The sequence below is a fragment of the Fukomys damarensis genome, unplaced genomic scaffold (assembly GCF_012274545.1).
Source record: "Fukomys damarensis isolate Sample0158 unplaced genomic scaffold, DMR_v1.0_HiC HiC_scaffold_13, whole genome shotgun sequence".
Lineage (NCBI taxonomy): Eukaryota > Metazoa > Chordata > Mammalia > Rodentia > Bathyergidae > Fukomys > Fukomys damarensis.
In genome coordinates, this window is record NW_022900925.1 from 27,491,317 (window position 1) to 27,516,733 (window position 25,417).

Consider the following 25,417-nt stretch of genomic DNA (forward strand, 5'->3'; position numbering starts at 1 on the left):
TCTGCCTCTAAGGTTTCATCTGTTGAAATAATGATTCCTTAGACTGGAAATTGTGTGTTCTTATGGAATAAACTGATAGGCTGTGAGTCAGAAGAGAAGGTACTGGGCTTCAAAAGACAGGTAGACCTGACTGGGTTGGAATTCCAGGGTTTTTACCACTTATAATTAGACTACAGCCTTAGCAAGCCCTTTAACCCCTGGCCTTCACTAACTTCATCTGCTAAGTGGGAATAAACATACCTAGAGTGGTTTGTATGAGAAGGAGGGCTAATGCAAAGTGCCCAGGTTGTACTGTTAATGGTGAGTCCTTGGTGTTACACAAATAGTGACCAAGGTGCCCAGGGCTCCTAAGGCCACATAATCATGTGATTCCTGAATTCACAGGACGCTTACTCTGTTGGATGGGTAACAAATGTCAAAGGATAACAGATGTTGACATTCCAAAGGTGCCAGGATGCCAGACTTGGGATTATGTTGTATCCTTCCTTCCACAGTCGGTAGGAAGAAGTGTGACTTCTCAATGTCACATCGTTGGCATGTCAGGGGTCCGATGGAGTATCTATACTGGTTTAATAATCCAGAACTAACACACCCCATGGGGAGAGGCAGTTCATAAACTCATCTTTTCCTTCCTTATGGCCGCCTTCCTTGTTTGTATTGTTGGCTTCCTTGTTTTTTCTTTCTCTTGGCTCAGTGAATACCAACAGAACGACTAATAAAGCCGGCACATTAATTTTCTTCCAAGAATATGTTTTCGTGCTGCATGGCACCACCTTGCTTGCTTTCTTTGAGAATAACAGATGCATTCTTTCAGCCATGTCCGTCGACTTTCAGACCAAACTTCTCACGCGTTCAGTGGAAGGTAGCCTGGAACAGTGGAAAAAGTAGAGGGTAAAGACTCACTCAGTTCACCTGGGTGTGGACCCCATTACTGTTTCCTCCTTTGCACAGCGCATCAAAATCCCGCCTGGGTATGAGTGAGCTTTGTTCACACACATGGCAAGCGATGAACTGCGGCAAGAAAGCAACTCGAGCTCATTAGCACTCTCTGCCTGGAGCTCACAGGGAACTGCCGGGCAAAAACTGCAACTGCGGATGGCTGGCTTCCTTAGCTTCCCGTAGCTTGTGTCTCCGTTGCCAGGGGAGCGAGGGCGGTGCGCTTTCCGGCGCTACTGCGACGAGTCGCAGCTGTCATGGCGGAGACCGCCTGGAACACTGACACCGGAGAAGCTGTGTATCGTTCGCGGGATCCCGTGCGCAACTTGCGCCTCCGGTAGAAATATCCGGGTCATATGATTTTATGCTCTCAGATAACGCGAGCCTAAACTTTTCGGTGTTCTGAGGCCCTTACTTCCGCTTTCAATCCGAACTAGTTTCCTCCCGATCTCCACACATCTCCGGGCACTACCTGGACCCTTCTCTGTCACAGCTTCCAAGCATACCTTCCAGTCCTTCCAAGTCCTTCCCCTGAGCCCTGTCCTTCAGGATCCTGTGCCCCTAACACAACTTTTTACTCTTAACTTCCCGGTAGAGCCGTGCACCCCACCCACCTCTCAGTTGTGTGCACCCAGCACCCTTGGCAACTCCACCTCTGGGTTTTGTTTCCCCAATCCTTGCTGTGTTCATCTACAGGTTGTGTGTGTAATATTTTGGGATTCTCTTTTCTTGACAGAGTTCATCTGCAAAGAATCACATCAAGCAACTTTCTTCATTATCAGCCTGTTGCTCAGCCCGGGAAAGACCTTATAGACTTGGCCACCTTTACTCCTCACCCAACTGCCAGTGGGTATTACGGTGGCATGTGGCCCTTTGGGAATCTGGGGAAGGGTCTGGGACAGGAGAAGTATCTCTTGGAACAGTAGATCCAGGCCTTTGATCTTAATAGAAATCTTCAGTTTCTTACACAGGAACAACAGAAGGCTTAAAGAGGTTGAATTAGTTCCTTAATTAGTGTCACACAGTAGGTAAATGTTGAACCCAGAGGCCAGGTTTTGAATCCAGGAAGTCTTAATTACTATATTGTATTGTGTTTAAAAATTGAATTGTGTTTAAAAATTTCTGCCACCAAATATAGATTTAATTAGTAGTCAAATGTAGTGAAATAACAAATACCATACTTTTGACAAAAGAAAATGTGCTCCACACTCTAAATACACATGTGAACTCTTCTATAAGCAATTTTAAAATTGGAGACTGCTTGAAAAATGCACATGTGAATATCAACTCTGTTCTTGTAAATTTCCTTATCTGGAAAACCACAGAGGGAAGAAGAGAGGTTAGGGTGCTTAGATTGCTAGTCTTCTGCTTTTGTTGTTTCTCTTTTATTGGCTTGGGTCTGCTGGGCGTAGTGGTACACAAAAGTTGGAGCCCAGCCTGGACGACTTAGTGAATAATTGAGATTCTGTTGCAAAATTTATAAAGGGGCCAGCCTGGGCATATAGTTTGGTGTGAAGGCCCTGTGTTCATATCCCAGTACTGAAAAGAAAAGTTCCTAGGTAAGAATGTAGGCTGGTGGATTGTAAAGCATGTGACTCTAAAAAAGGCATACTCAGCCAGAATTATATTAGATTTGGTGCTTTAAAAAATCAGTTTATTTGCCTCCCCTGTCCTCTCCTAATGCTTGGTCTCTTAAGTTACAAGGCTTATGATTCTGTATAAGGACTTAGGAAGGGTCAGATAAAAAAGCGAGGGCTCTTATCTAATGAAGTCATTTAGGATTGAAGAAGGACTGGCTCTTCAGCCTGTACTAAATTTCAGTTCCTGATACTGAATTCAATAAAATATTTCCTGGAAGGCAGTACTGCCTTTTATTCATATTAAAATAGTGACTAAGACTTCTTGAGTCCTAATCTTGGCTTCTGCTCATACTAACAGAGTATATCCACAGCCTTTCTGGCCTTTTTCTAGATTGAGTGCTTAATTAACCACTGAACTCCAGAGGGTTTTATAGCAACTACAAGAGCAGGGACTTTGATTATTACCAGCCATAGAGCAAGAAGTAGTGCTGGTTTATTTCAAGCATTTGACTCACTTTTTCATCTTTGGAGGTGGACACCGCCCAGATGAAGAGGAAGAGGAAGAGGTTGAGATTGGGTGGCAGGAGAAGCTCTTTAGCCAAGTAAGACAGTGTTATTTGTCTGCTCAGACTGTTTCTACTTGGTCCACCTCCACCTAGCTGGTGATACATATTGCCAGACTGATTTCCAGAAAACTAATGGTTTATACTTTCCCCTGTTGTGTTTATGGGGGCAGCGTAACATAATGACTGCCACTACTCAGTTTTATGGTGCCGGTTCAGGCACATCTGATCTCTGGGTTGTATGCCATCCATAACAGCGATTAGACCATCGCTCTGGCTCCTTTTAGCTGTAAAGTTCTTGTATCCCCTGCCCTCTACTACTTAGATAAATGTGAGTTGCTTATGAAAATATATCAAATAGCATCAGTTTTATAGAAGTGATTTGATTGTATGAAGAAGAACTTGATAAATTCTCAGTAGATCTGTTTCCTTGTGGTGACCTCAGTTTGAAGTGGATCTGTACCAAAATGAAGCAGCCTGTCAGAGTCCTTTGGATTGTCAGTACCGCCAAGAGATCGTGAAGCTGGAGAGCTCTGGTGGCAGGAAGAATCGACGAATCTTTACCTACACCGACTCTGACAGATACACCAACTTAGAGGAGGTACTGTTCTTTCCAAGGTGCTAATTTTCCTTTGTTTCCTCCCCTAGTTTTCTGATCTCACTGGTTCTGTGTATTACATTGGAAGTGTGAAGCAAGAACAGGTAGCTGACTAGAAACTGTTGTGAGCTGCTTGCAGGCACCCAGGTTAGAATAGATAGGGCACAGGTATTGTGGTTGCTGCTCTTTTCTCCGCGTGCTGGAAGTCCTGGGGGAACCAGCCTGTACAAAATGGTGAGATAGGTGTACAGAATCTAGAACAATCTAGATAAAATTCAGCCAAAACTTTGTATAGTTTTGAAGAAAAGTACCTATCAGCCATGGGCAATGGCTTATCCTCAATTTGCCTATGTCACCATTCCCTTTTGGACTTGCTTTATGTTTTCTTCAATCATTGTATGTGTTCTGTCTTCTTGGTGAGATTTTTAAATTCCTTGAGTTTAAAGCCCATATTTTCAGATTTTTTTGGGTGGGGGGGTCTGTGATGTTCTAGATTTCTACTGAGAGGTCATATTAAATGAATATATTTGAAAGATTAGCATGCTTTCTTCAGGAAAGCTTTGAGCTGGTAACATATAAAATTGTAGTTGTCTGTTTTAGAAAAACAAATAAAAATACAGTTTGTGTTTAGTTACCCATGTGAGAATTTTCCACGAAGTTCCCTTTGGCATTACCTACCTATGTAGTTAACGTGGATATCAACAGGCAAACCAGCCCAACTTTCTGTAGGGTTATTATGCCCAAAGAATGTACACTGATTTTAATATTTGCAGAAATAACTCATTCCTAAACTGCTAGGGCAAACCAAGACATGGTAGGAGTCCTCTTTGGGCTGATTATCTAGTCTCCCCTCTAGTAGCCTGTGTAACTTCAATGTGGCCGTACCTGTTAGATTTCAGAAGGAAGACTTCCCTCAGGTGCTTGGCCCCCATGTCACCCTGACTGGATGGCTTTCACAGGACCGTTGTCTTCCCCCAGCATTGTCAGAAAATGACCACCGCAGCCAATGAGGTGCCGTCATTCTTGGTCGAGCGAATGGCAAATGTTAGGCGACGACGGCAGGACAGGAGAGGAACGTGAGTTGAAATTGGGGTTAGGGTGGAGGCTTTGTGGTTCTCCCATGCAGCACCCCGTGATTCAGCTTCCCCTTCTGCTGTGGACCACCACAGAGGTGTGTCCCCCTAGACCAGGGGTGGCAAACCTAGGGCATGCATGCCGCAGCAGACTGTGCTATCATTGAAAGCTCTAAAAGATTTGCTATCACTGCCTGTGCTCCCCTTCAGGCTACTCGGGGGGTTTCAAGGGAAGTGACCCTTCGTGGTTTTCTCCCAGGGAGGGCGGCATCCTCAAGTCACGCATCATCACCTGGGAGCCTTCAGAAGAGTTCATCAGGAGCAACCATGTCATTAACACGCCTCTTCAGACAATGTACATCATGGCAGACCTGGGGCCCTATGGAAAGTAAGTGAAGCTTCACTGCCAGCTCAGACCCTCGTCCTCTTCTCCTAACTGTCATCTTCCTGTTATAGTCATCAGGGATATATGGGTATATGGAGTATCTTCTTCCCTGTACTCAGAAGAAAATGTTTTAACACAATAGCTTTCGTAATAGTTCTTCCTCTGGCCTCCTCCCGGAAGTAGACTGACTTTCTCTTTCCCTGGAGGTGGCACCAAGGATCCTGAAACTTGATGTTGATTTCTTGCTTTCTAGGCTTGGCTATAAGTCATATGAGCATGTGCTCTGTATTCTGAAGGTGGACAGCAATGGTGTAATCACAGTAAAACCTGACTTCTCTGGCCTCAAAGGACCCTACAGGTGAGGAGAGGAAGAAAGGGGATGGATGGAGACTGACATTCCTTGCCTGGCTGCCCTTCTTGTCCTTAGTCAAGTAGATTCTGAGGAAACCCCTCATCTGTTCCTACCTTTAGATTCCCAGGCCATGGTACACATTATCTTCGGGGCCATAGGCCCTTAGGAAACTGTCAGGAAATGTGCAGCCAGTTTGAAAGGGGCCATTTCAGCTGCAGCACAGTGAAGAAAAAATGATCCTTTGCACTGCTGAATGCAAAGGGACTCAACAGGGCCTGGTGAACTCTTCCTGAGATAACAGAACTGTCTGAGATAACAGAACTGTAAGTTAGACATTAGCGGGACCAAACTGCCCATTTTCCAGATGAGAAAACTCGTTGCCACAGATGTTGTGCTTTAGGTTCTTACTGTGACTTTGTGGTGGAAATGGGCCCAGGACCTATACTCTTTGAGCCTAGTCTGATGCCCTTCCTGCTTTGCCGCTCTGTCTCCCTCTTCCAGTAACCTTTATGGCCACTTTTGTTGTCATATACTTCAAGCCAGGTGTGTGGCCCATGACAGCTCATCCTGGGATGGGTCTGGAGGGCCCACTCTTCTCATCAGAGGTGGTCATTTTGTGGCTTTGACCTACAGAATCGAGACCGAGGGCGAGAAGCAGGAGCTATGGAAGTATACGATCGACAATGTGTCCTCCCTCGCACAGCCGGAAGAGGAGGAGCGGGAACAGCGCGTGTTCAAGGATGTAAGAGGCATTTCCTTCCAAGCCCACAGGCAAGGCCGCCCACGCGTGGGAGCTGAGACCATGCATGCAGGGAAAGCTCCTGCTCCTCACGGCCCTCTTCTGAGCAGGAAAGCATAGCTGATAGATCTGACAGAAGCTTTTGCTAAAACTGTAGCATAAAGTGAGAGTGGCCGTTTATGAGCACTGACCGTGCTCTGTGCTGGGTCCTTCACGTACATTGCATTTAGACCTTGTGATACCCCTTCAAGGAAAGCACTTCGTTTGTATGTGTGGTATTGGGGATTGAACCCAGGGATTTATGCATTCTAGGCAAGTGCTCTGTCACTTAGCTACGTCCCAAGCCCTTTTAAGTTTTAGTGTTTTTGTCTGAGATAGAGACTTGCTAAGTTGCCCAGGCTGGCCCTGAACTTGCGAGCTGCCTATGAGGCAAACACGTTTATTATTATCATTTTTAAAATGAAGAAATTGAGATTGAGGAGCTAGTAAGTGTGAGAGCCAGGATTCAGTCCCAGAACAGCTGACTCTGGAGCTTCTGTGCTCTACATCATGACCATTGTCACCATCGTCATCGTCATCCTCACCATCACTGGAGACTGACTCTAGAGCCTTCACACTGAGCATCCCCAGCCCATATTTTTAATATTTTATTTTTTATATTTGACTTTGCTAAGTTGCCCCGGCTTGACTCAGAGGTGTTATCCTCCTGCCTCGGCCTTCCAGAGTGCTAAGATTTAAAATGGGAGTACCTGGGATGCTTAGGCCTCCGGCTGTCCCTAATCTTTCTCATTATTGCTTCTTCCTCCCCTTCAGAGCTGAACCCTGGTTTGGCTTGAGCTGCATCTTTTTTTTTTTTTCTAAATGCATTTTGTTTTTTTATTGTTGCTTTTAAAATTAATTTTATTGGCATACTTTTAATTTACATAATGAACACGTTTATCATAGAGAACTTGCACCTGTACACAGTCTATCTTGACTCTTCTTTTTTTCCCATTCCCCTCACCTTCCTTCAACCTTTCTTCCCCTTATTTAGAAAAGCTTTTTCTCCTACTTTTTTCTTTTTATTCTCTTTTTTTTTCCTTTTTCCTTCCTCCCCTTACCCCTCTCCTCCCTTGTTTCCCTTCCCATTTGAACATTTTCTTCCTATTTCCCAATATCTGTCATCCATTTTAGTCCTTATTTACCTTTTTGGTTTCTCACACAAGAGAAACAATATGATATTTAAATGTGTGTATCTGATTTGTTTCACTTAAAAGTATGGTCTCAAGGTGCATCCATTTACCTAAAAATGTCTCAAATTTATCTTTATGGCTGAGTAGTTCTCCATTATATATAAACACCACATTTTCTTTATCCATTCATCAGTTCAGTGGGCATCTGGGTTGTTTCCAAGATTTAGCTCTTACAAACTGTGCCACAATAAACATGGCTATGTATATATCACTGTGGTATGATGCTTTTAACTCTCTCCAGAAGATACTTAGAAAAGGAATAGCTGAGTCAAACGGAAGGTCTAGTTTTATTTATGTATTTATTTATTTATTTTGGTTTTTTGAGACAGGATCTCACTATGTAGTTGAGACTGACCTGGAACTCACTATGTATCCAGGCTGGTCTTGAACTCATAGCAATCCTCCTGTCTCAGCCTCCTGAGTGCTGGGATTACACACGTGCACCACCACGCCTGGCCTGGAAGGTCTAGTTTTAATCTTTTGAGGAATTTGGGCTGCATCTTGAGGGATGGTTTGCTTTGTTTCCTCAGCTTTATGGCCGACACAAGGAGTATCTCAGCAGCCTCGTGGGTACAGACTTTGAGATGGTGGGTAGCTTGCTTCCTGCAGCCCCGGCAGCTGTGTTTAGCCAGAGCATTCTGCCTGTGGATGAGTAATAGTGCCTGTCTCTTAAAGGTCCCCAAGACAAACTGCAGTCTAAAGAGGAAGTTGGAGAGTGGCATAGATGGCATAGTCCTGGTTATGTGTCTTAAGATAGCACATTGATAGAGAGCTGTTCACATAGAAAAGGGTCTGAAAGTGTGCACACAAGCTTTGGGCGGCTTTCTCTGGGGATGGGGTGGGATTTGGAGGTTATAGATGGGTTTTGGGTGGTGAGAAGACTATGTCAGGAGCTTTCACTTTTTATTCCCAAAATTTAGGTAGTTATGACTTTCTATTAATGGTAAAACTATGTATTCATATATGACTTTGTAATTAATTTTAAAATTAATATAAAGATGAAAATACCTTCTTCACTCTTCATGTGGATATTTTTCCAAAGTGCCCCATAGAGGGGGAATGGTTGTTATTTCTGCTTATCAAATGTTTTGGCTCTTTTTTGCTTTTCCAGTACTGGGGATTAAACTGAGAGCCTTTGCATTAAGCAATATTCCCAGCCTTGTTTTATTTATTTTTAAAAATTTCTTGAGACAGGGTCGCTCTAAGTTTCCAGGCTGGGTTGAAAATTGTTATCCTCCTGCCTCAGCCTCCCAGAGTGCGGGGATCACAGGCAGGCACCACCACACCTAGCTAATATTTTGGATCTTAAAAACGAAAATCAAACCAAACAGTTTAGGTTAGTTATTTTGGGTCCTGTTCCATGTCTTCCCTCATGCCAGGAGTTTCATTTCTAGATCTGCAAACAAGGAACTACCCATGGGTTTTCTTCTCGCTGTCTCTAAAAAATTAACTTATTTTCATATTGTATAAACAACAGATATTCACATTAAAAAGTTACATAAGACAATACACAACTAATTAAAAAAGAAAACCCTCAGGTTCTTGGCCTCAGCCATAAAAGGGTTTAGTGGCCATCGCACTCTGAAGGATGCTGTTGTTGCTTCCCTTGGTAATTTCCCAGGCTACACTGCCCTCCCTGCCTTTGAAATTGTGTGCTTTTCCCCTTGGATTTTAGAAATGAAGGGAGCGGCCCTGCACTGAAGAGTTAGGGCGGGGAGAAAGTGCAGCAGTGTGGCCCAGGGTCCGACTTAGATCTGTGGATGGGGCTGGAGGAGAAGTGCTGAGTCCGTGCAGGCCCCTGATCTTCCCCCTTCTCTCTACCTTAGACGGCCCCCGGTGCCCTCCGGCTCTTTGTAAATGGAGAGGTAGGTAAGTGTCTTATCCGACGGATCCCACCCTGCACGGGTGAGTCTGATGAAGCTGTGAGTAACATACCTCACCCCAAGGAACCCCACAACTTGGCCTGTCTGCAACAGGGGAAACTTATGATGAGTCTTTCCTGGAAATGGAGTGTTCCAGGCCCACAGATGACTTATTTCCAGAGCTTGTATGCCCCTCAGGACTAAGCCTAGGAGAATAAGCTAATGTAATTTGTTTTCTCTTTTAGTTTCAGCCCAAGGCTATGAGTATGACAATCTCTACGTCCATTTCTTTGTGGAACTGCCAGCTGGTAGTAAGTAATACTCTTCAGTCTCCCCTTCTATGCCCATTCAACAGTTCTAGGGGCTTCAGCCAGGCTTCCATCTGCTTCTCAGCCGAAGCCGATACTGTTCTTTTCAAGGACGTAGAGCACTTTCACATTGCCAAATCCAGTGGTGACTTCTCTGCTTTCCCCTTACTTGGCTTCTCTGAAGCCTATTACACAGCTCACTTTTCTTCCCTTGTCTTGCTTCTGGCCCTACACTCCTGTCCTCCGTCTCACTGGGAGCTGATCAGGCTCCTTGGCTGATTCCTCCTCTTCTCTTGACCTTAAACTGCACATATCCGAGGCTGAGCCTAGGCTCCTTTTATTCTCTACTTACAGTCTTCTAGGCAGTCACACCCCTCCCATGGTTTAAATTTCGTCTGTGTCTCTCAGACTCCCAGATTCCTCTCTAGCTTTTGCCTCTCCTCTAACTCCACATTTATATCCAGTTACCTCTTTGCCATTTCTGCTTAACGTGACCAAGAATTCTCAGTTCTCCCTCAAACCTCCCTCCCTGGTCCTCCCCATTCTAGCAAAATGGCAGTGACATCCGTTTAGTTGCAGATACCCAAACCCTAGGAGATCTGCACAATTGCTTGCTTTCTCTAGCTCGCTGTAGCCAGTCAGGCCATGAGAAGTTCCTTTCAGCTCCATCCTGGATCTGTCTGTTCTCCCTAGCATCCTACACCAAGCTGCTGCCATCTCTTGCCTGAGCCAGTACGTTAAGTTTCTGACTTATCCTCTTGCTTCCTCTCTTGCTCCCCCATGGTAGCTTCTTTGCCACACACACATTGCTGCATTGTGTTGTTAAAAATGCTAAGCGGTTTGGTCTCATTTGAGCTGAAAACCGCAACAGCTTACCCTCACACTTGGTGTGAACTCTAAACTCCACACCATGCGTGAGGTGGTTCCAGCTTCTCTCTCCCTGGCAGCATTCCAGTCATTCTTCCTGCTGTTGACATTGCCAGTGTCATTCCTACCCTTCACCTCCACAGGACCATTTAAAGATCCTTTCTTCCATATCATTGCTTGGCTGGTTCTTTTTCGGTTTAGGTCTCAGTGTCATTTCTTCTTTTACCCCTACTCTGAATGAATCTCCAAGTCATCGAGTCCCTTGTTCTGTATTTAGTATGATACTTACTGCCCCCTGATAATCTCTTGTGGGTCTTGTATGTCTCTTCTTCCATGTGCACACTAGGATGTGAACTTCATGGGAGATAGGGGGTCTTTCGTATCTAGTCACCAAGAAATCTCCAAATCATACTAGCAAGTAGCAGACTCTCGGGAACTTATAAATACGTGACTTGTATGAATGAGTGGATGGATGAATGAATGAAGGAACTTCATTTTTTTTCTCAATGACTTGGGCTCCTCCCAGGTAAACTTACTATATTTGGTATTTTTGGCTTTCAGACTGGTCGAGCCCAGAATTCCATCAGCTCTCAGGAGTAACCCAGACCTGTGCCACAAAGTCCCTGGGAATGGTATGGAGAATCCAGTTTCCCTGAAAGAGAAGGAGAATCTGTTCCTGGGGTGGCATAGCTTAGTCAGGTCAACAGCTGTGTACTCTGGGAAAGAGCTCAACTTGGGCCTGACCCTTGTTGGTGGGCTCTGAGGGCTGCCAGGGCTGGGGGCCTCTTTCAGTCATTTTGAGGATAGTGGCAGCTTATATTCTGCTGTCTCTTTGACTCAGCGTCTCAATTCCCACCAGCGTGATCATTTTTATTTTTTCTGTGTGAAAATGACCCTGTCATTAGCCACAGGGGTTAACAAATTCCAAGTGAGGCCTTGGCCACCTTCTGACATTGAGTATAAAGTGACATTCCTCCTTTTCAGGACAACGTAGCGTACTTCTCCTACCCATTCACATTTGAAGCATTCTTTCTGCATGAGGACGAATCAGCTGGTGAGTAGGGCAGCAGTTGATCCTGGGCTTCGGTTCTCCTCAGCCCACAGTCTCCTTTGACCATGGCCTCCTGTGACCTGGCTGCTTTCCTCCCTTATATCCAGATGCTCTCCTGGAGTGGCCTGTGCTCTACTGTGAGGTCCGCTCCCTGGACTTCTGGCAGAGGTACCGTGTGGAAGGCTATGGGGCTGTGGTGCTGCCTACCACCCCAGGTAATCTCTTATCCCTGCCCTTCAGATGACGCACGTGTCTTCAGTCCTAGGAAAAAGACTAAGGTTCCCAGATTTGAATGCTTCTGAGGAGAAATAGGAATAATTTGGGATTAGAAGCATTTAACTTTAGATGTTTTGTTCTTTTGAGGAATTTCTCCTTGCTCCATTAGAGACAAATAATGAAAATTAGATGTGATGTTGGAATTGACTCACTGAAGCCATTACGTGCCTCTTGCTCCTCTGATTGGATTTAAGACCTTGCAAGAGAAGCTACATGATAGATAATTGGGTTCTTGGCATATGTGGTGTGACTGAATAGGCATTCACTTTGAAATAAAAGCCGCGGCCTCTTGCTGAGTGCCAGGCATTGTGCTAAATGCTTCTCACCCAATTCTTCAACCACCCTGTGAGGTATAAGTAAGGGTGTTATTTCCATTACATGGGTTGAGGAAGAGGAGGCTTGGGGAGGTTGAGGAACTTGTCCTGGCCATGCTGATGATCACTGGAAGAGCTGAGATTCACATTTCTGTCCGCATTCCAAACAGGTGTTGTTAACCACCGTGATTACCTTCCCCAGCGGTCAGGTTGTCACCAGACCAGGTGTGGTCATTGCTGGAGAGTCAGTGAGGGGCCACGTGCCCCTGGTAGCCCTGGCCCCATGCTCCTCTTCCCTGGCACAGGCTCACACACCCTGACGTTGCCCACGTGGAGGCCCATGGAGCTTGGTCCTGTGGCTGAGCTGAGGAGGTTCTTCATTGGCGGCTCTCTGGAGCTGGAGGACCTGACTTACGTGCGGATACCAGGAACCTTCAAGGTGACCTGTCTCCAGGGAGACGTCATGCTGGGACCTTTGTTTCTGTTTTATTCTACAGAGGGTGGGTTCTGGGTTGAGGCCTCTCCCCTACTTGTTTACCACCTCACTATTCCTAAGTGACTTTCTTTTATGGTTTTAACTAGAAGTCGTGGCCACATAGATATCTGCACAGATATCCTAGGAGGTCTCTGGAAAACAGTATACTTAGAGATTTCCCTTGGCATCCTCCTGAATGGCTGGCCATTCTTCCCTGACTGAAGACCTCAGTGATCAGATGCAGGGTGGGGTTGCAGGAAGCATGAAGCCTGCTTATTCTTAGCTGGGGTTAGAATTTCCCTGAGTTGCATTTGGGAGCCCAGAGCTAGCTTTGCAGTGATGGGGTTTGGATGATGGCATGAGGTTTCCCTGGGAAAACTGCTCAGGAATAAGAATGGCAGGGAGGCCCGCAGCCATGGGACGAGGCACCACGTAGGGTCCAGAGACGGCAGAAACTGATGCTGTCTCCACTCATGCGCCAGGGGGAGCGCCTCAGCCGCTTTGGACTCCGCACAGAGACCACAGGCAGTGTCACTTTCCGCTTGCACTGCCTGCAGCAGTCCAGGTGAGTTGCCCCAGCTCGGTCTTGGGCTCTTCAACCCTAAGGGCTAAAGAATAGTTGTGACCATGTGATGGGCTTCCCGCAGGGCCTTCATGGAATCGAGCTCCCTGCAGAAACGGATGCGGAGTGTATTGGACCGTTTGGAAGGATTCAGCCAGCAGAGTTCCATTCACAATGTGCTAGGTAGGCTCCCCCACCCAGCTGGCCACCCAGAACCGTATTCTTCCCCACAATGCAGCAGCCGATTACACAGCAGCATCGTCTTCCCTTTCAGAGGCCTTCCATCGAGCCCGGCGCCGCATGCAGGAGGCCCGAGACAGCCTCCCCCAGGACCTCGTGAGCCCCTCAGGAACCTTGGTCTCCTAACTCTCTTTGTCCCTGGCCCTGGCCTGTGGTATAAGAGGATAAGACGAGGGATGTCAGGCCCATGCCCTCCTGGTTCTTCGTCTTCCAAGAGATCACAGCGGCCTGCCAAGGCCCAGAAGTGCTGAAAAGTCCCAGGCTGGCCCCTCTGCTGGACTCTCAGCACGGTCTTTTTCGCGCCATGTGAGAATAAAGCCAGAAACCCTATGGTCCCATGTGGCCCCTCTTTCTATTTCAGCTGCTGTAAGTGGGCAGCACAGAAAAACAGGACTTTTGGTCTGAAACCACTTTCACGGGTAAACCCCTAATTAGCCTGTCCTTGACACACCCTCTCTTCTGGCTTGTCTCAGTCTCAGTTACAGGGAGCTGCCTATTTCACAGCCTTTAAAAATCGAGCCTGCCTTCCTCCAAGGAAGGAGGAGCGTGAGAGATCTAAGACCCTGGCAGGTCCCAATCCTTTTTTGCTAGCTGGACAGTATCTTTTTCTGTGTTTTTTGTACATAAATCTATTTATATATTGACATGTTCTGTGGGCTGTTTCTCTCCTCAGGTCACTGGCCTGGCTCAGGTACCTTTTAACGTTGGGTCCCTAACACTTCTGCCTTTCTCTTTTCTGTCTTTCCCTTTGGGGCATTTCTTTGGCTCTCTTAATTCAGTCCCCAGAAGAGACGCAGAATGCCAACTTGTGCCATAGCAGTGCTGTCCTGCAACATCTAGGGCAAGGCATGGGCCTGAGGCCACCTGCCCCTAACCCAACATAGACACAGCAGCCCCTGCCCTCAACATGCTTTATTGGTACAGAGTGTGCTCCCAGCCTGCAGGTTCAGGATTGTGGGGTGGTGAGACTGGGACTAGGTGACCTTCTAGTCATGGTGGTGGTAGGGAAATAGAAGAAAGTACTGGAAACCCTTCAGTTGACTCTTGCTGGGACCTCATGGCTTGGCTCACAAATCCTTGTATCTGGTACTAATTCTTAACCTAATACTTAAGAGGCTCCAAGGGTGGGCGGGTCCATCGTTGCTAGGAGTCCCTGCTTTTCCTCTCAGCCAATGAGGCGGGCAGTGAGTCGCAGCCGCCGAAAGCACCAACAGGAAATAGTTGTTCCAACAGCAAAGGCAACCTCATGATCTTCCCTTTACCCTCATTTCCAAGAGTTGGGGCTTGGCACAGACTCCTGTGGAAACAACAGAAGTGAATAAGCAAGGGATTTGCCAGATATCCAGAAATGGATCCTAAAACAGGCACCAGTGACCAAGTTCTAAGGATAGTTGGACAATTCCGAATTGCTCCTCAGAGTCCTAGGCTTTGGGATTGACTTACCAGCTCAGAATTTAGCATACTGGAAAGCCACTAGGAAAGAGCCCCCTGTTGCTGGTGACAAATTTTGTTGTCTCTACTTGGAAGCCTAGGAGAAGCCATCTGTCCAACAAAAGGTGTGAGGGCCTGCAGGCCTCCCCTTACCTGCAGAAGCCTCATTTGCCTCGCCAAGCTGATAGGTTCAACCTGGGGATACTACTGCAGCTCACAAAACCCCGAGGGTAGATATTGGCCTTGAAGATGTCCCTTGAAACGGTGGTGATACCAGTATTATCACACACGATTCGAGACAAGGAAGTCCGTCTCAGGGCCTTGCGCTGTCTCTTGGTGAAAACACCCCATTTCTGCCACCAGAACCTACCAGGAGGTCAAGAGATGTGGGAGAAAGTTGGGAAGGAATTACCTTACAGGCACTTGTACCAGGTACTGTACATAGAGTATCTCACTCGATTCCTAGAAACTTATTCCAAGATAGGTATTATTCCCATTTTATAAATGAAGAAGCAGTTTCAGTGGTTCAATAAATTGCCCATTATTACAGGCACAGACCAAGCAAATACCACATCCAAATAAGGAGTCAGGTTTTAAACCACAAGGTTACTGTAGGGAAACCAGATTTAATTCTTTCCGTCTTATGGGATCTGCCAGCCCAGAATAGTGAGGCTGACAGGTCTCCCCTGGGTTTAAGGTGACTCTCGCTCCAGCAATATCAGCCTCACCTGGGTCAGCATCTCTCTTTCAGACCCAGTTTTCCAGGGAGGAGCCTGAAACAAATCTAAAACCCTTTTCCCCAGAGATTCTTGAAATGCTAGTGCTTTTCTGCTCTGCTTCTGAATTGATGTCTTTTACAGTGGAATCACTCACCTGTCTCCATCTCGGGCTCTTCTGAACTGGTTCTCAAAGAGACAAGCCAGAAGAGGCCCCACACGGGCCCCTGGCAAAAGAGGCTCTGCGATGGCCCCAACCCAGATGTCAATGTTGTTGGGTGTCCCGTATAGTTTCAGGAACTTCCTTGCCAAGTCATGATTTTTCAGCACTCTGCTAAGCTGTGCCAAGTTCCGGGGCTGGGAAAGCCCACAAAAGCGCCTCCATGCGTTATACCCTGCCGGAGACAGAGAGAAGCGGCTTAGTCCTGTCCATCTCTCATTAGCTTCTGCTCCTCTCCCCATGTCCTCCAGAGCATGGCTTTGCACCATTTTAGAGGACACCGGTCTGGTATTTGCTCTGTGAATAGTTAATGTCGGACCAAACAAGAAGATCCCCGCCAGTCCGAATACCTGCTTACTGCCCTCTAAACTGTGAGTGGACAACCAGGCTTTGTGTGCATCAGACTGAGGAGCTGTTGTAACCAAAACTCACAGCTTGCACTTCGTGATACCTTTATTGGGCTCACGTGCATTAGTTAGGCTCAGTACCCAGAATATCAAAAGGTCTGACTCAGGAGTATAGAATGAGTAGTATAGTGAGCAAGTAAGTAAATAAACGAGTGAACAAACCAACAAATGAAGACTCAGCTACTCCGAAAAGGACCACATACAATATGAGAGTTCTAGAATAGGCAAATACATAGAAAGTAGATTGGTGGTTTCTGGGCACGGTGGTGCATCTCTAATCCTGGCACTCTGGGAGACTGAGACAGGAGGAGTGTAAGTTCAAGCCAAGCCTGGGCAACTGTCTCTAAGGAAAGAAGGAAGGGAGGGAGCTATCAGGATCTAATACCAGGGCCAATGCTACGTAATATGCTATGGACAACCAAGAATGGAGATGGCTTTGCATAACCTGAAGAAACACCAGCCCCATGTGACAAACCCCTCCCTCTAAACAAAGGGAAGCCATGCAATGTCTTATTACTACTAAGCTCTGTTGCATGAATATTTCTCAGGACCCCTAGAAAATCTCTGTGAGGCACTTTTATAGTAATATATCTGGTATATTTAAAAGTGATTTGTCCAAGGTCATTGGAACAGGAGTTCAAACCAGGTCATCCAACCCCAAATTTGTTAGTCATGAGAAGGGATTAGAGGAGTCTGTGAGAGTTAGTGTTAGGATATTTCTGGGATGGCATGGAGGGAACAGAAGAAGTGTTGGGAACAGGAGTCATAGTGTCACAATTTAGGAGGCTGGCTGGTGATCTCAAGACTCCAACGGGGGGGGGTCCACAGCTCCTTAGCTGTCAGGAGACCCCAGTTTAAGGAGAAAAGAACTCAGGTGCCAGAGTGCCTGCTGCATCTGTCAGGTGCTGCGTTAGGGAAGTAGGTGGCAGGAAGTCCCCTGACTCCTTTATATGTGGCCAGAGAGCACCCAGGCAGATGAGGCTTCCATCTAGACAAGGAGGTAGGGAAAAGAGAAAAGGGAATCGCAGTGGCTGACATCTTTGCCCTAATGGTGTTGAATAGCGGGAAGAAGAGACAGTTTCAATTTCACTACAGACTTTTACTGCTTGTGTGACCTTGGACAAATTACTGTGAGTTCATTTCCTTGTGTATCACGGCTATAATATTTGTGCGCCAAGGTCATGGGGAGGGCTGAGTGGATTGTCCATGAAAGTGCCTACTCTTTCTTCTTCCCTGGGATGAAGTCTTTTGTGCCCTCCCCACATAGCCAAGGCAACCTTGCTTTTACTCCACTAGCTACTTGACTCTAAGGCTCTTTGCCTGTCACTTCTCAGCAAGGAGCCAGATTTTGTAGGCCTAGAGCTTTAGCCTCCCTCCCTGGAACTTCCCAGGGAGGCTGGGAATGAAGCAAGTCTTCCTTGCTTTTTCAGTCAACTCTTGTTCTCTAGTGGGAAAGTCCTGATCTCTTTTTTCAGTTCCCATGCCAAGTCCTAGCCCTTTGGTGAACCTAAAGCTGGAGACCCTACAGTAATGGGGAAGAAGTGACAGGTTCCCAGAGTGCAGTGGTACACAGCTCTGTACCATCATACATCCTGTCAGAAGGGAGGCCCAGTTCTTCTCAGAACCCCTTGAGAGGACCAGCCTTACCTGGAAGGCCGTGATCACGGCTGCGTTGCATGTTGAGGGCTGCCAGGTCCAGTCCGATCCTTTTCACTTGCTGAAATAGGCGGTCCCGGAGCTCATCCACCAACATGGAATCTTGACGGTTCAGCTTGGCAGGGGTGGCCATGAGGCCTCGGAGGATGGGGTCAATGCCACCTGGTGGCAGGGAATGATAGCAGCACGGATTAGACCAGACTCTAGAATCGCCTTGGGTTATTTCGTGATGCCAAGGTAGATCAGAGCTGGACAAGCCAGTCTCTAATGTGTGTCCAGATAAACCAGGGTAGACATGAGGGAGCTGAAGTGGGGGAAGAGGTCACCCCACCCACCTTCTTAAAGAAGGTGTGAGCACCTTGGAGGTCTACCAGGACACCAGTCTGCCCCTCTCAGGAATCCCCCCCACAGGGAAGAGAGGCCCGTGACGGAAGGTCGTGTGTTATCCCTGCCTCTCCTGACCTGGGGAGACAACAACGTGTCCTCCTGGCAGTATGTGGGGTTGCCCCACCCCCGGGGGGGAGGGAGTGCTCCCCGCCACACCCCCTTTGCCTCTGGAAAGCCTGATCACCTTCATACACGATTCGCCAGCTGGCAAAGAAGGCAGAGCTAAGCGGGATGTGGGAGTTGGGTGCTGAGGCCCGGTACTGGCTGTCCAAGCGGAACATGAAGGGCTGCAGCATGGTGTGGCCGAAGCGGAAGGCCAGGGTGAAGACGTTGGCCACACGTGGGTCCACATTGGAGCAATACCCCCGGTAGTGACCTAGGGTTCTTCTGGCCCGGGTCTTGCCCAGAACCAGAGGCAGAAAGTCTCTGTAGGTGATTATCTAGGAAAGAAGGCAGGAAAGACTGTTGGAGGCAGTGCCAGCACACTTGCTTCAGACAGACTTGTGTTTTCAAAGGGCTGTTCAGACCTAGGAAGTCTTTATTGTCACATCAAATGTGGCAATGGTAACTTCCCACTGGGGGATGAGATACTCAAGCCCAGAGAAGCTGAGTGTCATGGGTCACAAGGAGTTAGAATATAGCAGGACTGGGGCAAAGGTGCACCCTAGTTACCCAGACCCAGCTGACCTCAGATACACCCCAAGCATGTGTTAAGGATGGTGTGAGCCACTCCCCCGACTGCTCCGCATGACAGTTGGCTTCTGGGTGATTCTGAGACCCGGCACTTCCTACCTGGACCATGGCCCCTATGATCTTCCGGGCTTCATTGTACAGCTTGTCGCCAGTCCAGTGGGGATTCAGGCGTTTCAGCTCAGTGGCCAGCCTGTTGTGCTCTCGCATAAAGAGGGTGTGTATGGCTGCCAGTTTGGGGGTCTCAGTTGACCGGGAGTCACCTTGAAAACCCCAAGTTCCAAGTTGCCACAGCCCCTCCTAGACAGCCTTTCAGTGACAGCAGACTGAGGTCTGGGACCTAGGGAGGTGGGTGGGCCAAGCTCTATCTTCACTGCACCTCCATATCCTTGGCTGCACCATAAGACCCACTGATTGCACCCTCCTCCCCAGTACTGCAGCCCACGATGGGAGCACAGTAGATCTTGGATCCAGTAGGGAAATATTTGCCTAATGACTCTACTCTGCAAGATGGCCTGGACTAGCTGTGGTGGGGGCACTTGGACCACTCTGGGAACTTGATTGGGGTGGGTGAGCCCACCCACCTGCATATCTTCTACCAAGGACTGAACCTTCCTTCCCATCTTAGCATTTGGTGTCACACTGCTCTCTCTCGAGGAGCCAGAGGGAAGGAGAACAAGAGGGAAGGTTGAACAGAACACTGTTTCCACACCCAGACCCTCAAGAAGATAAATTCGGTCATCTGGCATCTCACCAAGCCCTTTTCACAGGGTCTCATTTAGACTGTGCTTCAGAAGACTCAGGAATGCACTTGCTGCTCTCCCTGGGACTCCCTGATGTATAGCTCTTACAGAGCAAGGCCTGAGCCACTCACCTTAAGGAAAGCAGGGACCACAGCAGCCATGGCAGAGACCCTGAGCTACACTAACTTTGTCCCCGTGTGGGCTCTTCCATTGGAAACTCTGTGCTCTTCGCACACATTACTTATCTTCCCTGAGTCTCAGCTTGTCTGAAAGTAAGGATGATAGCTCCTGTCTTTCAGGGCTTCTCTGAGGTTGAGGGGTGGCCCGTTTGAATATCTTAAATAATTGGAAATGATTGCCATTATCATTACATCCACATGCCTGGGGGGCAGGCAAAAGAATCTGAGGAGTTCATATTATGCATCCAGAAGAAGGTATCAGATATCACTGTCTAGCTAGCATTAGGGGTGGGTAAGAAAATTTAGCCTAGAGAAGAAAAAAATCTAGGGGTAAGCAAAGCTGCTTTCAGATAATTAAAGGGGCTGTTGCTGTGTAAGGAGATACAGCCTGCTTCTTAGAGCCAGCGGAGCAGCCTGGGGATGGGCTGGGGCACCCAGCAGGTGGTGAGTCCCCCACATCACTACAGATTGTCAAGCAGGGCTCTCTGGCCACACACGGGATTAGCAAAGGGATTCCTTATGACATACTGGCTCTCTGATGACTGTGCTCAGATCGATGCCTATGGTGTGCCTGATACTGACGTCCCGAACCACGTTCCCTCCCCACATCCCACCATGGCTTCCCCATCCCAGTCAGACACCAGTGCCCCCCAGAGCTGACCTGCTAGGAAGCAGGGGATGCGTGCAGAGCGGTTAGTGAGGAGACAGGGGTCATCATGCATATTGTCGAAGGGCAGTAGGGCCCGGCCATTGTCCTGAAAGTGCTGGTTGACAGCCAGCAAACCCAGGTAGTTGGTCTGGTTGCGGAGCCGTAGGGCAAGGGAGACCTCACTGCCGTACACCATGCTGGCATCCACAAAGGAAGTAAGTGCGTTGATCTGGTTGCGGATGTTGGCCCTGTTTTGGGGGCATGATGGTGCCGAGCGGAAGAAAGGGATACAGTCACGCTGGTTCTTGATGCGGGGGTCATTGGGTGGTATCTGAGGTAGAAGAGCAGTCAGTGACTCTGGAACCCCTCAAGAGCAGGCTCACTCCTTTCGGTCATCCCCTACCTCCCTCAAAAAACTTGCTCAAAAGCCATCTTCCAGGAAGCCCACCTTGACTCACCTGGACTCATGCTGCTCATCACTTGGATCTGAGTGCCCTTAGCGTTTTGTAGCATAGAGTCACAAAAGGTTAGATATGGATGAGGCTTTTGAAACAATCTAGAGTCTCATCGTACAGGTGGGGAAACCATTTCTGAGAGGGGGCACAGTTGGACAAACATTTCCTAGGCTCCTTTCTTGCTGGGTGCTTTGGAGACTACGAAGGGCAGTGAACCCAGGGCCAGAGGTGGGAAGCTGCCAGCGCAGTACAGACAATCACACGCACAAAGCTAAGTCCCTCTAGGTGGCTCTACGTGATATAGAAGCCAAAGGCTAAGGGTACACTAGGAAGGTCTAGAAGCCCTGCAGAGGAGGGGCCTCTGTGCCAGAGCTTGAGGAAGGGGGGAGGTAGCAACAGGGAGGGGCCGGCCAGGGCCTCACATGTCATCCTTCATGAGTGTGGCCTGGCTATCGTGGGTGGTGGAGTTTGTGGTGGTGCCTGTCCCCGCTGTAGCCCCAGCAGAGCCTCCACTCCCTGGATTCTGCTGTTTCTTGCCTTGTGGCCAGCACCATCCTTGTTTTCTAGCAGGAAAGGACTCTGCTCAAAGCCCAACCCCAGAAGTTGGTGAGAGCTTCAGGGACCTTGGACCTCCTCAAGAAGGAGAAAAAGTAAGAAATCCTAAAGGCTTCCAAAAGTAGGGGCCCGGGAGCTTCCCCTCTGGGAATCAAACCTACAGATTGAAGCCTGTCTCCATGGCTTTCCTCCATGAAGTCACCTGAGCCTCAGCAGGTCCTCTCCCTTCCTCAGCATGTGCAGCAAGAGGGTCCATGCCTGGCTGCATTCTGGGTCTCCAGATTATACCCCAGCTGCACAAATGGCTCCTTGAGAAAGGCTTCAGTCTCTCCCATCCCTGCCTACCTCGCTTTGCCTAGGATAGAAGCCACCCTGGTGTCTGGAAGGTTGGCTGGCTAAGGGTACCTTGATAGGGAAGCAGGGGGGCAGCTGGGCACATGTCTTCTCACAATCCACACTTGCAATGAAGGACACTCTGGCTGGGGAGTCTGGGGAAAAGTCCAGGTCATGGTCGATGAACTGGCCCCATTGCATGAACATGAGGGCCCGGCCACGGTCAGAGGTCAGCCTTTTGCTGGGGAAGCGCACGATCTGGTTGGAGACAGCCCGGACCTGTGAGAAAATAAGATCAGCAGTGGGCCCGGGCTTGGGATCCACAAGGTGCTAGCGTCAACCCAAGACTTGAGGGCAAGCAGCTCCCCCTGCTGGAGGGGCCAGAGTCTCTCCTCTTCCGCCCTCCCCTCTATTTCTCCTTCGTCCCTGGCGATGCAGCTCTCTCCCATTGTGGCAGTCATTCCTAGGATGGTTTCTGGCCTGGCTCCTGAGGATTCCAGCAATAAAGAGGAGAGGGACTGGTATGACTGTCTCAGGCCCCACCAGCTCTCCCAGAGAAGTAAATAGGTCAAATTGACAGATTAATTTGTAGGCTGACAGTTAATAGGAATGATTCACAGATGCATAGACTGGTTGCAAGGTGATGGATAAAAAATAAGAGTATGGGAGAAGCAATAAAAGAAAAATAAGTAGATATCAACAGATAGATAGATGATTAATTGTTATATTGGCATATAAAAAGTCGATGAGTATGCAGTTGTATAGTTCAATAGGTATTTCCAGATTAAGGTGTATAGCTCTTTATATTTAGCAAGATACTTTGACACCAATCCTCTCAGAAAGCAAACCACACACACACACACACACACACACACACCTGGCAAGCACAAGGTCCTGAGTTCGATCCCTGGGTACCAAAAAAAAAAAAAAAAAACCAAAAAACAATACTCCAGTAGCTAGCACTAAGAGACCATGTCTTATGTGGCTATTGAGACCAAGTACTATGCTTTGTATTCATACCAGCTCTGTGAGACATCCCACAGATAAAGTAACTGACTCAGTAGAATTATTTAGCCGTATCACCCAGCTGGTTGGTGGGAGAACTTGCGGTAAATCCCATCTGGCTGACTCCAGGCTGTTTTACTCCCGGAATTCAAAGGAGGTCAAGCATCCTGCAGCCCCCTCACCCCAACTCACAAGAGGGAGGAGGAAGCCATTGCGCTTCTTGCCGGGGGTCCAGCCATAGGGGAGTGACCGCCCATCCTCATACTCTGCTGGCAGCCAGCGAGCCAGGGCCATGTTGGAGGCCCCCAGCCAGGGTCTCTTCCTGTAGCAGGAATGTGTAGGGGTTAGCAGGGTATAGGAGAGAGGCTGGGGAGGGAGGGAGGGCCCCTGGGTCAGGGCAGCCCTGGAACCTACCTGTTGTTGCATCTCCCCGTGATGGTTCGGTACTTGTTGCTGCACTTCTCAGCTTGGCCCTGGAGAGCACAGCCACTGGCCTGGGACAGCAGGTGCAGCTGGGGTTCCGTTAGCCCATCTGCAGGGCCAGGGGGCCAGGCCTGAGTCCAGGGTCTTAGCTCCTTTCTGGACTGGCCCCGCCCAACCTTCACCATCTCGTTGCCCTCTCTCCTCCCAACACACCATGGCTGTGCCCCCCACCTCCCACTCCTGGCTTTTTTCCACTCCCAGGCCAGGTGGAGAGCAGAGTACCAGTGACATTGAAGGGTTGGGATCCCTGGGGTTGAAATTTCTCTTCCAGTAGCCCTAAGGCCACATGCATGTAATCAGCAGCCTGAACAACAGTCCTGGTAGCTGCTACTGGTTGCTTGAAGAAGGACAGGAGGTCCATGGGGCTGGCTGAGCCACTTCGAAGGCGCTGCTTGATGCTGCCCAGGGGAGAAACAGGGAGGACTGAAGGAAGGGTGCAGACCCACCCCTCAGAGCCCCAGTGCAGGGAGTGGATGGTCAGGACAGAGTAGGCAGAGAGCGGTTGCAGAAAAGGGAGGTCTCATGAAGTGCAGGGGCCAGTGTTGGGTGAAAAGACCTTAGCTGAAGCCCATTCCCCCAGGACCCCAGGCAGGCCCGGGCCCACCTCTTCTGGGTCTGGTTGTAAGCTGAGTCCACCAGCAGCTTGGCCTCTGTTATGCTGTCCCAAAGGACCGAGATCTCCACTGCCCTAGGGGAGGCTGTTTAAATGGGTGGGGACTCAGAGTCCGAGGGAGCCTCAGACACCCTTCCCCCAGATCCAAGTGTTCCCCTCCTTTTCCTTTCCCTCAGGTCGACCCACCTCCTTGGCTGTCCAAGGGCTGTTACCTGGGACGGTGCCCTCACAGGGCTGGGTGAGCATGAGTGTGGCCAGGACCCCTGCCAGGGCCAGGAGCAGCGGCATCTCTGCAGCGAGACCTCCGGCTCCACAGGTGGGTCCCCTAAAACCTTCCTCTCAGAGGGTCCCCAGCTGACCTGTCACCTCTTCCTGCTCCTTTCTGGAAGTAGCTGGGAAGGGACCTTTATATCTCCTCCTGGTGGGGGGAGGGCTGCTCTGGACCTCAGGAGCCCCACCCCTGAGGCGGAGCTCTGGAAAAGCCCTCTAGTCCTCCGGGGAGTGGAGAGATGGAATTACCTCGCCCCCCACCCACAAAAGCCCGGTCCTGTTCATCTTCTCCCTGCCTTCCTGCTCAATCCCCACCCTCCACCACTGAGTCCGTGGATGAATTTGTCCCAGGGCCCAAAGCAGCGCCCCGCACCCAGGTGCCGATGGGTACTTGCAGGAGGACCCGGGAGCAGTACGCCTTGGAAAAGGATTGGGGCTGACCCCATCCCTCACTAACTACGTGGCCAGGCCTCCATCTCCATGTCCCTACATGGGAGTTGGGTCAAATGACCGGAAAGGCTCTCTTCCTCACCAGCAGAAACTGCAGCTGCCTTACTATTGTATTTTCCCATGCCCTATGCAAGACCTGGCGTTCGGCAGGTGCTCAGTAAGTGTTTGTCAAGTGAATGAATAATGTATGGCCGATGATGCGCCTTGACCTCCTTAGCTCCTCCCGAGGTGCCAAGGACAGTTGAAGGTGTGGCCGAGGCAGAGCCTGGCAGTGGGCTCAGACTGAGCTGGAATTTGATCCAGCTGTGTCTCTAACGGTGAGACCCTGAGGGAGCCCCGTTTCCACATCCTCTGTGTAGAATGTATCCCAGGCAGTGCGTGCCCAGGCCCAGCCCTCTCACACCTGTCTCCCTTCCTGTCCTCCCTGGGAGTCATGCACTCATCTCTGGAGCCTGCCTACCGCTGTGTCCACCGCCTCTCTTCTGGTGGACGTGTCCCTTCCTCCCTCAGTATGGACCCGTACTGCTCCAGAGCCCCACAGGGCTGTTCCCATCATCCTGTCCCCTGCCCAGACCCTTGTCCACCTCAGCCTGCCCAGTGCCCTCCTCTGTCCTTCCTCCCTCAGCGATGTCACCAGCCCCGACAGTTGCTCTCGACAGTTGCCACTTTGCTTTGGCAACCCTTTCACAAGCTCCAGTTGATGGCCAGGCCGCCTGATCTTATCGCCTGATTTCAGCAGAGGCCCCTGCTGCGTGATAAGGG

General features: G+C 49.0%; 2 protein-coding genes across 4 annotated transcripts; one reads left to right on the forward strand and one right to left on the reverse strand.

The window, feature by feature from the left end:
* The first annotated feature begins 1,130 nt into the window (after window positions 1-1,130).
* Mks1 (MKS transition zone complex subunit 1) lies at window positions 1,131-14,016 on the forward strand. Of its 3 annotated transcripts, none has more exons than XM_010620243.3 (18): window positions 1,132-1,273; window positions 1,673-1,782; window positions 3,045-3,118; window positions 3,525-3,680; window positions 4,656-4,753; window positions 5,010-5,138; window positions 5,389-5,493; window positions 6,121-6,229; window positions 7,989-8,045; window positions 9,285-9,327; window positions 9,566-9,631; window positions 11,057-11,127; window positions 11,480-11,549; window positions 11,654-11,761; window positions 12,442-12,575; window positions 13,094-13,176; window positions 13,259-13,356; window positions 13,448-14,016. In XM_010620243.3, exons 1-18 carry the CDS (start codon window positions 1,194-1,196, stop codon window positions 13,537-13,539), a joined length of 1,683 nt encoding a protein of 560 aa, XP_010618545.1. In that variant the 5' UTR covers window positions 1,132-1,193; the 3' UTR covers window positions 13,540-14,016. The 3 variants fall into 3 exon arrangements, with proteins under 3 accessions (XP_019062494.1, XP_010618545.1, XP_010618546.1); XM_010620244.3 differs by having other exon boundaries at window positions 3,048-3,118; XM_019206949.2 differs by lacking the exons at window positions 12,442-12,575; window positions 13,094-13,176; window positions 13,448-14,016 and having other exon boundaries at window positions 1,131-1,273; window positions 3,048-3,118.
* Window positions 14,017-14,315: 299 nt separating this feature from the next.
* Window positions 14,316-24,295, reverse strand: Epx (eosinophil peroxidase). The gene is made up of 13 exons (XM_010620242.2): window positions 24,148-24,295; window positions 23,927-24,020; window positions 23,545-23,720; window positions 23,254-23,371; window positions 23,032-23,161; window positions 21,907-22,113; window positions 20,504-20,822; window positions 19,023-19,183; window positions 18,415-18,670; window positions 17,835-18,005; window positions 15,718-15,955; window positions 14,998-15,210; window positions 14,316-14,710 (listed from the first exon to the last, which is right to left on the reverse strand). Exons 1-12 carry the CDS (start codon window positions 24,221-24,223, stop codon window positions 15,009-15,011), a joined length of 2,148 nt encoding a protein of 715 aa, XP_010618544.1. The 5' UTR covers window positions 24,224-24,295; the 3' UTR covers window positions 14,316-14,710; window positions 14,998-15,008.
* Window positions 24,296-25,417: the final 1,122 nt, after the last annotated feature.